Source organism: Pleurodeles waltl, chromosome 4_2, assembly GCF_031143425.1.
Source record: "Pleurodeles waltl isolate 20211129_DDA chromosome 4_2, aPleWal1.hap1.20221129, whole genome shotgun sequence".
NCBI lineage: Eukaryota > Metazoa > Chordata > Amphibia > Caudata > Salamandridae > Pleurodeles > Pleurodeles waltl.
The window spans coordinates 565,183,712-565,195,834 of record NC_090443.1 but is presented as its reverse complement, the minus strand read 5'-3'; the positions used below and the strand labels follow the sequence as shown (position 1 = coordinate 565,195,834).

Below are 12,123 nucleotides of genomic sequence, written 5' to 3'. Positions count from 1 at the left end.
CCACTGTGTTGATGTCTGCTCAGAGAGAGTCTTGAGAACTTGCAGTTGTAGTCTTTCTTCTGTTTCTCTGATGCCATCTTTGAGGAATTCTAGTTTAGAATCAATACCCCATGAATTAATTTGATGAAGTAGTGATTTGACTTGCCCATGAATGTAACAAACCTACAAAAGTAGCAATGGCACTGTAGTGTTACTGAAATGATTTGCCAGTTTTACATCCAAACAAAAACTCGGTAAAGAAATCACAAATTGGGATTGGTTTGCAGGTTTGGTTCCAAAACGCACGAGCCAAATTCAGAAGGAATCTTTTGCGACAGGAGAATGGGGGTGTTGATAAAGCTGATGGTACGTCACTTCCGCCCCCAGCCTCATCAGACAGCGGCGCTCTGTCTCCTCCACCACCCGGCACTGCAACCACTTTAACAGACTTGACCAATCCCACTATCACTGTAGTGACGTCAGTGACCCCTCACTTGGACAGCCATGAATCTGGGAGCCCCTCACAAACTACCTTAACAAACCTTTTCTAACTGATCTTTTTTTCTATTTTAATAACAATTCACAAGACTTTTTACCACCTCAACTTATTTTGGAATCAGCTCGGTTTGTAGCATCTGCAGCCACTTGGCAAATGAGTTTGCAAGTAAAATGTCTATACTATAAATAAACACATATTGTCTATAAATTGTTCTAGGATCATATTGATTTAGTAATCCATTAGATTACCGATAATTGGTTATAAATATACATAAATTATCCTAAAAAAGTGCCTCTTAAAATTGTATGTTCCTTATTTCCAGAGTTTTGAAAAACTAAGTTTAATTCCATGACTAATATACTTCACTGAGCTACTTTCCAATAAGAAATGGAACTCTTTTACTCACAAATGGAATATGTGATCATTACGCCTCAATTTTAATTTATGTGCTCATTTTACTTCTATTATCATTAGTACTATTTATGAATGTATTGGATTTTTTGTTGTTGGTTGCACCTATAGCAAATTAGGAAGAAATTATGCTATGAGAAAATAAAAAGTCAGCACAAATAGAGACATAGTACATTGGCTTTTAACATTTGGCAATTTCTTTTGGGGAACAATTGTTCCGGATAGTCCAGACACGGAGCAAAATTCTTTTCTACAGACTAAAGCTGATTTCATTGATTTTACATTCTCTCATTAATAATATTTATTTTCTAATGGAAATAAGCCTTAAATTAGGCATAGTCTCTAGTTGCAAATATATTTTTTCTATAAAATATATTTTTTCAGAGAACGTGGAAATAAGCAAAATATAATTTAATAAGATGTTTAGGAAACTTGGTTAGTAATGTTTATTCATTGCTATTCTGAATTTGTTTTGGATGTTACATAAGATTGTATCAGACATTTTGTTTTACATATGAGCAAACATAGTTCTAATATATTCTTTATTTTTTTTACTTTTGTACAAAAGAAAAAAAACATGGTGTCAGAGAAAATCTTTTATTATGAATATGGGGTTTGAAATTTTCCCATTTTTAAATGTCATCTTTTTTGTGTCTCTAAATGGCATCTTCAAAATGTTTTATGTATATTTACTTTTCAAGTTAAATCATTGAGATTTTATTTATTGTACCCCACCCCATAATGTCATCCTCTGGTTAGAATCTTATTCAATATGGTTTAATTGTGGAAATGTTTTCAAACATGGAATGGTATTAGCTCCTTTGAACTCTACTGGAGGCAAGTTTCTTTTGATATTTTGACCATTTTAATCAATTCTTTGCCAATGAAACATGACTTTAGCCATCACTGAGTTCGAAGGAATGATTATTCGTCATCAATCAATATGGTTAAGCTGATCTCAATAAAATATGTTATTCAGATAATGTTTCAAATTATTCTAGGTAGATCCAATTAATCCCCTCTGTAGTATGCTGGCAAAACAAATATGTATACCAATGTGCCATGTGTTTTGTTAATGCTAACTAATGAATATGTGGAGTAGCTCTATGAGCTGGTCAGTGTAATGTCCCCATACCTTCTCAGGATTAGATTTATTTAGCAGCATTTATTTGGCAAGTACCAAACACATGAACTACTGGGTCATATAGCCAAGAGGCAGATTTGCAGATATTTCTAAAAACAACAAAGGTAAGAATGATATTATTAGAAGAAGCCAAGAAAAACAAATTAGTCTGATGCATATGCTCTCCCTCTCACTCAAGAATTTATTATCTGGGTAACATTAGTGCCGAACTGTAAAGAAGTGCAGGTAATAGAAAATATTGGACAGGTGTAATTTTAGACTCAGACTGATTTGTTGTACCAGTTTTAGCTTTCAATCTCCATTTTTATATTATTTTTTACCTTATGCCATCTTAGCCCAATGAATTATTTGTTTGAGCAAAGTGCAATTTGTACTGCATCTGGTGCTACATTGTGCCCAGTACCTTATTACACATTTTGTGGCCTCATGCTGTAGACCAGCACATACTGCCACAGTAGGCATTGCAGCATACCACCAATGACAGCTGCTTACTGCTGCAGTTACACAAAGTCCACAGACCCATCATATAATCACTATTTAAGAAAATAATGGGGTGATCAGGTGTGGTGCATTCCTTCCTGGTCCGGAACTGTTCTCTTACATACATTGGTGGCCAGGAAATATGACCATATGAGCATGGGGCAGGAGCCTATGCAGGTAGGTCTTCTGCATTTATACACTGATGCAGAACATGCACACCCCTCTGCTGGAATAAAAACTTATACCCCAAACGTGTATGCAGCCATTCTGCACTGGCTGCAACATTTCATAATAGAAGCGCTAGTCTGTTTTTCTTTTTGCTGTTTCTAGCACAAAAAACAAAACTTATCTAATCCATCCTATGTAATTAAATGTATTGCAAAATAATTTGCAAATCTCATCACTGTTTCCTCCAAAGCATGTATTTATGTATGTATCATATATAGTTTATAGAAGATGTGTTCTTCCCTCTGCTGCAGCCAAACACTGTGGAGGAAATTTGCATGATTTTCAGTCACAATGAGGCCCCAAAAGCAGTCTGGCCTATCCAATCACACTCATTAGAGCAAGCAAACACATATATGATAAATCCATTTAATGTACCACTGTGCTATAGGCATTATCAGATTCTGTATTTGGGTGAGGTGTACTGAACAGTGAGACAAATGAAACACCTTTTTTGCATGTGGGATGAAAGGTGACATAACTCTGTTGTGGGCCAGAGTTTTAACCAGGCAGTTGTAAAAGGGACTGGCTAAATATTGATCAGGGGTTGAATAGAGGCAATCAAATGTAATTTGGGATGGAGGCAGTGACAGATAGTGAGCATTAAGTGAGCTCGACCACCTGTTTCAGTTAAGTAAAAGCTAACTAACCTTGCAATCAGGGTGCCTAGTCCAAAAACAGTACTATGCACCGGCACATATGCTCCACAGGCATGTTTAAATGGAGAATACAGGCTTCTCTCAGCACGCTTTCCATTACAAGGCATTTGGGAAGTGAAACACACTAAAGGAATACAGGATGTAGGTTGCCTAAGATACGCTTAATGGGTTTTTAGAAATTTCAAGATGCAAGCAGTCATGCACTGCACCTTCTTGGGGGACTCTCTCCATTTTAGAAGTGAAATTGTGGAAGCACAGCACAGGTAGATGTGTCTACTGCCATTATTCCTTTGTTTGCACTGGTTCTTAACAGCCAGAACCTTTGGGAGGAGCCTGAGGCCACTCACCAGGTGGCATGTTAATGGACTGAACACATCCATGCAGGTCCCTTCAGGCATTTATCAATGGTTTTGTGGGTCCAACGCATTCAAGAAAGTTACAGGAGTCCTATCATTCTAGGAGTTCTTTAAGTACTTAGCAGTAGATGGTCACAGTCCTGCAGTGTCTGCCTGTGTTCCTGGAAGGGTGAGAAAAAAATGTGATTTTGGGAAAACTTGGTTTAAATGCAGCCACTGTGTAATTATTCTTGGAAGCGTTTTATGCCTCACTTTGCTGTGCATTGTGACCCTACAGACAGGACTCAACTTTATGAAATCAACCATGGTCCTGCTCCTAGAGGAGCAGTCCATCCTGAACTGCAAAATCATGGCCCCTCTGAATGGGGACAAAAAATAAACTGCACCCCATTTCTAGGCATTCCTTTTGAACTTAGGCTCTCTCACTGAGAAAAACAAAAAAGGTAATGACTGTAATTCTTGAAAGGGGCATTCATGAAGTGTGATTACTGTAAAACAAATGTTTACAGTGCATGCTTATTTGACCTATGATTGAGGCAATATAAATCTGCATAAGGCTTATGAAAAATGGCCCTATATTCATCTCTTTGTTGTAATGTCTATCACTAGTCTATTTAGAATCTAGGTGCCATGGTTGACAAATTACTTTTGACAGTTGGAGTTAAGTTTAAACACACTGTAGGAGACAAGGACATCATTATGTTTCTATGTCACCACAACAGGCCATGCTGAAAATCCAACTCCCTATTCCTTAATTCTCACTTATTTGCATTTAACTTGAGACCTTAAAGAAACTTCTTTATACTTTAAATATACTTTCCTTGTGCAAAATTTCAACCCCTATCTTTTTAATGTCTTGGTATAGTAAACAATATGTATAAGTTGTAAGGCAGATTTTTTATTTTCAATGATTGTTCATGAGGATCCAGACTGTATGTCTACGCAGGTCTGTACTCTTGTGATTTGTGGCCTCACCTGCACTGAACTATTGGAAATAATTTACAGGGATAGCATAGTTCTAGTGAATTGCATATCCATAAAAAGGATAGTGTCAAACCTAAAATACATAGTTACACAATAGGCACACTTCTATAAACCCACAATATCCTACAGTGTCCTCTTATGGCCCTGTTAACATATACAAACAATTATGACATTGAGCATCTGGTTTAGCAGCACGAGACCTGAAATCCCTAACTGGTTTTGCAGATTCATATTTCACACTCAATCAGTATGCATCCTCTAGACAAAATACAATGTGTGCACAAAAACACTCAGAAGCTGACATACACATTTAGAACTGTATTCCACCTATGTGGGTGTACCATGTAAGAAAGTGTGCACTAAATACATGTATTGTACACAACATACAAATATAGGATCTGTAAAGGAGAGAGAGGGAGAGTGAGAGAGAGAGAGAGTAAGCGCAATGTGAAGCTAATAAGTCTTCATATAAAATCCCCCTGATGGTTGTCTTTTTAGTATAAGAATATAACACTGATCTTCACAAGAAAAGCCTTTAGCACGGAGACCTTTGCATACTGAAGCATCTCACACCATTTACTACACATTGAGATACTTTCCTATGTTGCAAGCCGAAAACCTTCCCTGAGAGGTAATATTGTGTTTGCAATTTACCTGCATAGGCTATTGTATTAATGGTAGAAAGAAACTTACACTGAAAAACAAAGTTACAAACTAATGGAGTATATTAATATATAACACCCACAAGACACTTAATTAAAAAGACCAAATCCATTGTTAAATATGTCACCATATGTCCAAAGTACATATCCAAAGTTATGGCCTCTCAAAAGCAATTACATTATTAGGGTTTTAAAGTAATATTGCATATGTTCTGACATCTGAAAAGTACTATTCAAACTCAGAAGCCTAGTGGATGCTGATAAATATGGATTTTTTAAATGTTTAACAGTACTCTTTAATTTATATATTTTATTACATGTACATCTGGGCAGTGGTGAATGTCCATTTTGCTTGAATTGCATTTACCGGACCAATACAATCATCTCATTAGATTTGAACAGATAACTTGCAAGCTAACATATGCATTGCTGTTTACTGCTCTTACTTTTTCTGGGATGCTGGAGAGTAGTGGTTAACACCTTCTCCTCAGCTCTGTCCAGGTAGCTTATGTCTTTAAATCTAAATCAATTCCATGAACACTGCCCGTGAAACAAATAATGGTAGTTTGTTAGCACTTTGCATGATTTCCAACAAGAATTTGTTAAGCAGAAGGTTTACAACAAGTTCACCTACTGCTGTCTACAGGTTATCCTTTCCCTCCTTATATGAGTGAGCCACTTCCTGATCATATAAACAGTCACACACTTGCCAACATGAACCACAGTGCTGGCCATCCTAGACTGAGAACAACTTGTATGCATATTTAACTACGTTATCAATGTACTTGTAATATCCTAGTTCATCTTTGTAACTTTTGCTCAGGGGATTTTGAAACCTACCATATTAAAATAGCAGACAAAAACACGGAATATGCTTTATCGCAAAGCAAAAACCTTTCTTTACTGAAAATATTGAGAGTTCCTGTTTTAGTTACTTAATGGACATTTACCACTGGCCAGTATAGAAACAAATGTATTAATGCGGATATCCTTTGAACACACTTTTACAGGTAAAGAATATTGAAAGGTAAAACATTGTTCTTTGACAGAACAGTACAATAATATGAACCTACTTTATTAAGTAGACTAATTAAATATGACTCAGTTCTATTATGTGCCTTATGATATAACTTGGGGTTACTTTGTGAAAATCAGGATGTATGTGTTATTTGTTAACTTAATTGTTTAATACTCTTTTTGACAACTCAATAGTTTTGTACGGTTTTACCTCTTTTTTCGGAAAAAAAAACTACTTTTGGTGTACCATGTTAAAGGGGACAACCATGTCATAGAAAGCAGCTGTGCACTCTTTCAAGTATTGTGGAAAACTCCATAATCTTATATATTGAGCTTTGTGTTTAGAGTACAGTAAGTGGTCTAGCAAATTTGTCCAATTTCTTTGTTTATTGAAATGCATTGTATAGAAATGAATGCCCCTAACTATTTATGGACCAAACAATTGTGAGATATCCTATTCAATTTGTGTGAATAAATCATTTTGATTTGAAGGAGTTTTACATTCTGATAGTATTTATTTATAGCTCAACACACCTTTCTTGCTTGAATGATTAAAAGAATGTGAATGAATGGTGATGAAAGTTATGGGGAGATAAATCTGTATGTCTATATATGTGTATGTAAACACACATGCATCTACATAAATGCTATGTATGTGGATATATGTATACATTTACATGCACAACTATACACAAATATGTATTTATCCACAGAAACATGTTTTGATGTCTTTTCACTTTTTGATTTTAAATACCTTTATTTTGCTTTTTCTACATTTATATTCACATTTAACAATAATTTGCAATTGATTTTCCTTTTGGCCTTGCAGCCCCTAAAACACAGATCATTAGCAGATACTGTTAAATAATTGCATGACAAATGACCTCACCATTATCTATTAATAGAATCATTCATTACCAGTAGATGTACAGGGTGTAGATGAATACATGTAAGGCAAAATAAAAATTGCAGACCCCTAAAAGCCAGGTTGCTCTGTAGTTTAATAAATTGTCACTATGATTTCTTTCAGGGAGAACAAATCTTGGGTCATTACAGCCACACATCCCGGCGTTTGAAAATTCCCTAAAGTATTAAAAGACGGGGAAAGTTTGATCGGAAAACCACTGCACTGAAGACAAAGACATTATTAGGTTATGCTAAGCATCCATGTCTAATTCTATACAGCCAAAATAACAAATAGAAAAAAGACTCAGAATGGCATTTCCTGAATGTTAACAAGCAACGTTCCTTCTGGTATCTGATAAATTGAAATGGAATTGAAATTGTGTGTTACCAAACTTTTGTTTTCAAAAAGACAAGTTATGTAAAACCCAGAGCAACCTGGCATTTATTTACCCTTCCCTTGTTAAATAAAAGTAAATATTGAAATAAGTTAACATTTGCCCAACAAAAGCCACTTGTAAAAAGCCCACATATTTTCATTGCCTCTGCTTGCAAATCTGTACTAGTTGTATATCGGTTAAAGAGCATTTTTGTAAATTCAGGGGACAGATTTCTTTCATAACGGAAGTGGGGCCTAAAACAGTAAATAGAAAATATTGTTTCTGCCTGTTACTTTTTAAAATTACGAAAAATCTGCATGCAATTTTACATCTGTCATGTATTGTGTGCATTTCTGTAAGAAGGAATACCCTTGATGTTTTGAGTAAAATAAATTGTTTTCACTAATAAACACTTGTTTTCCGCATAAAGAAGTTCTGCTACCTTTATGCAAACACAGCTTCGGACTTCGTCTGCTAGTCATGCTGTTTGAGGCTTGTCGTGAATAGCGTCAAAACACATTCAAAATACAAACTGAAACACTGAACATGCCTTGGTATCCTTGTTGCATTGTAACCAATGGGATTGTTCTTTTTTCAAATTTTATCTAACTTTAACCTTTATGTGTAAAACTGACATGTACCAGGAACTTGTCATGTGAAAGCATGTTTGTAAAAACTGTAAAATCATTCGAGTATAATAACATGCACATTTTGGCTCTTGATGAGCTTTCGTGCTGCTCACTATGCAAAGAGCAAAGCTGATGAAAAATAGAAAAATAAGCTATCAAAAGAAAGGGTTTTATTATTGCACAATAAAGTAAATTGAAGATTTAAAAATGTGTACTAGTAAGAGTATCAATTCTTTTATAATTAGAAGTCAAACATTGTCATCTTGTTGAACGTTTTTAAAAATAAACAATATATTCATATTTAGCTAAATATCCAAAGTGTATTTTAAAGGCATTAACATAGAAAACCTGCTAGAAAATACTTGCAGTAGCGTTACATTTTTATTACATCGAAATGAATCATGTGTGACTGTAACATTTATGAATATTGATGAAGAGCATTAAATATATCATTGCCATGGACCTGTAATTTTAGTATTTCAAATGTTTTCAATTAGTTCTGTTCCTGACTATCCAAAGATATTGAAGAATCTAATTTTCTAATGTTACTTGATGGATTACAGGTATGTGACATAAAATTTAGTTGCCAGTCTCTCTTGCAAGTTCATATATAGCTATCTGTAGGAATTTTCTATCGAAAGAAGTCCATGCACTCAATGATTTTAATACTGATCTGCTCATTTTCAATAGTCCTCATCACTGATGATACCACACTGCAGATAAGGATCAAGAGATTCACTTATGTAGTTGAACATTGCAAAGCATGAAATTGTGCACTTGTACACACTTATAAACATATCTTAGTTTATGCCTCTTAAAGAAGCAGCTGGAATAAACAGAGTAATTGGGTTTGTTTGGGATATGGGGAAAACTTTGCCGCAAGACAAGAACTCATTTGCTTGTGAGTAGACCATTGCTTCTCAGAGTTGGCATGACTAAGAGGAACTGTGGTTTCAAATCACAGATACCCATATGTTTTTATTTTGGAGGACTTCTTCAGTTGTCGTTTCTAATAATTTGTGAATCAAAAGTACATTCTTATCTTGCAATTAGGAGCAGGTCAAAACTTTATCTATACAACACAGGTGCTGCAGCCCTCTATGGAGAAATAGTCACTATTATTAGAGCCTGATGCAGAAGCTTCGCCAATCCAGATACATTCTACACACAATTCAATGGTGCTTACAACCCTTATTTTATGAATTATAACTTAACAGATCAACCTGAAAAGCACACACACACATACACACACACATATACATATTTGTTTAGTAAATGTTTAGTAATGAGATGAGATTGAGGTGTTAATAGTATGCATCAGGAAGCCACTTCAAGTGCAATGTGAGTCAGGAAATGTATGGCGATTGCTTTTGTTTGAGTAGGTTTCTACCTTTGTGGTGAGGTTGTTCCTGGGCCACAAGAGCAGAACACCAAAGCTCATTTATTAGTGTAAAGAAATGTTTCTGACTGTAATGCAAATCTGATTAAAAAATGCAATGTAAATGACCTAGGAAATATTTCAGAAAAAAGATCAGCTTTTTCAAATGCATCTTGTCACATTTTATTGATTGTTATTTGTAAAGTTCACTAAAAAAGCATAATATATGCAACTGCTATGCCTCCACTTATGCAAATTGTTTACCCAAACCTATAATTGCTGCTGGAAGGCCGTATCACTACCTGTAAACCATGTACTTGTATAGGTCAGAATTTTCTTTCAACATATAACACCATACACCAAATATGTTTGATTTAAATTGTGTGGTTGGGCTTGAAATTGTCCCAGCCCAGCCACCCATTCACTGTAGCTGTTAAAGTAGGAGTATGAAGGCTTATTCAGATGTATTTATTCATTTTTATTGTTAATTCCATTTTCAAAACATTAGTATGTGTTCTCCACATACAACATAGCCATACCAAAGTACATTACCAAATTCATACAATCCAAAGAGCAAGTAGCAGTGGGCACATCTCTTGATAGTATTCCTTAGTTGCCTTTCAAGTTCCCTTGTCCCCTTCTTATACAAACCTCAGTCCCTTTATTAAATGGCTAGTGGTGTAGTGCCCTTTATTCACTTTCCTTACCTCTTCTTGATTGCTGTCTCTGTGCTGCCTCATAGGTTCTCCGGTTCACTCAAGAAATGCAGATGCTATGTGTGTCTGTTGGCACCTTCTAAAACTCTTCCCTCACCAATATGGCTTCCATTATCATTCAGTTATCAATTCTCAACGTCACTCATAGTTAGTCATGATACATTTCTTCAACCAAAACCTCCTATTCATTCATTGGTTTCATTGCAATAAAGTTGTTACAAACACAAGATGTAGATGTTAGCATAACAGAGGTTTTCACACCCTGCTGATATGTGATAAATGTTGCCTTCCTTTGCCACCCCTCCTATATTTTAGAGCATGTTTCCACAAGTAATAAAATCTGATTTATCCTTTCTGTATTTTGGACAATTTGGCAAACACTGTGAGTTAAATGTGTATAACGCTGCAGGACTGACAGAGCATCTCCTAAGCACACTGAAATACATCCTGCTTGAAATGTCTGTTAGGTAAGAACTTATTTGTGTCCAGAAACACTTTGCCCATTCCAAATCTGAAATGCATATATGTATATTTGTATGGTATGTCTATAGTGGGAACCTAGCCAAAAGGCATTGGCATGCCATACCTGGTCAAAGACTAACATAAAGGCAATGAATAATAGGAGAAGAAGCTGGGTTGTGGACGGTGAATGCATTGTGATGTAGTGTTCTTTAAAGAGGTGAGCCTCAAATATCTCCTAGATTGGAGCAACATTGGAAAAGTCCAGATGAACAGAGGGATTTTGGTGCAGACCCTCTGTACACATAAATAGAAAAGGACTGGTGAAAATTTCTGGTCCATATCCCAGTATACACACAGTGGTGCTTATAAAGTAACATTTCAATTTTACCATTTTCTCACATTAAAAGTGACTGGTGCAGTTTGTTTCACTTTCTTAGGGATTGACGAGATCTTGAGGCACAACATATATATATGTATATATATATATATACACATATATATATATATATATATATATATATATATATATATATATATAGACACTCTATTAATCCACATATATCTCTAGACCCATCAAATTCCCCTTGTTTAAGAGATTCGCCATATATATAGCTAAACCTATTATGCCTAAAGTATCTGTGCTACACTTCTCTTTCAGAGAATTGAAAAATTTGAATCTCTGTGTCATAGGGGATACCCCAAGTAATCTTGCATTCATGCTGTATGACATTTCAAATGCAGAATCAATTATTCTAGGGCAGTGGTTTTCAAACCTTTTAATGCCAGTATCCTAATGGGAAAAAAATTAATCAAGCGGCCCCTCAGCATTTTTCACAGTTATTGTATTAAGCTGGAAATGTTTAAATATGTCTAGACTTATTCAAACATTGCATTTAAGTTCTGTTACCTTTTTTGTTGCTAAAAACAAAGCACATTTATCTGCATAATCTTTCTTTTGGCCAGAACCTGGCACCCACCCTGGGATCACTTGAGTCCCCCATAGTGGGGCCCGCCCCCCAGTTTGAAGACCCCTGTTCTACGCTAATCTTTCCACCAACTACAGCAGTGAATTATTTTTACAATTCCTATGCCATTCTAATGATCTCAGCTGCAATCTCACTCCAGGTCTTTTCTTTAATCCATTTAGCTTCATTGGAGCTGTGCAACATAATATGTTTTAAAAATGCAGTAGTCCTGATCTTCCATGTTATTATGGTGGCCTCAAGAACTACCATATGT

At 35.5% G+C, this 12,123-nt stretch overlaps 1 protein-coding gene across 5 annotated transcripts in view; it reads left to right on the top strand.

The window, feature by feature from the left end:
- Positions 1-8,156, top strand: part of LHX9 (LIM homeobox 9) — a 64,965-nt gene extending 56,809 nt beyond the window's left edge. For 3 of the 5 annotated variants that reach the window (XM_069232120.1, XM_069232118.1, XM_069232119.1), the window contains one exon: positions 267-6,907. In XM_069232120.1, the coding sequence (XP_069088221.1) occupies positions 267-530 (264 nt within the window). In that variant the 3' untranslated portion in view covers positions 531-6,907. Of the gene's footprint in view, positions 1-266; positions 6,908-7,446 lie in introns of those variants that run through there. The other 2 variants (XM_069232121.1, XM_069232122.1) reach the window with 1 other exon arrangement.
- Positions 8,157-12,123: the final 3,967 nt, after the last annotated feature.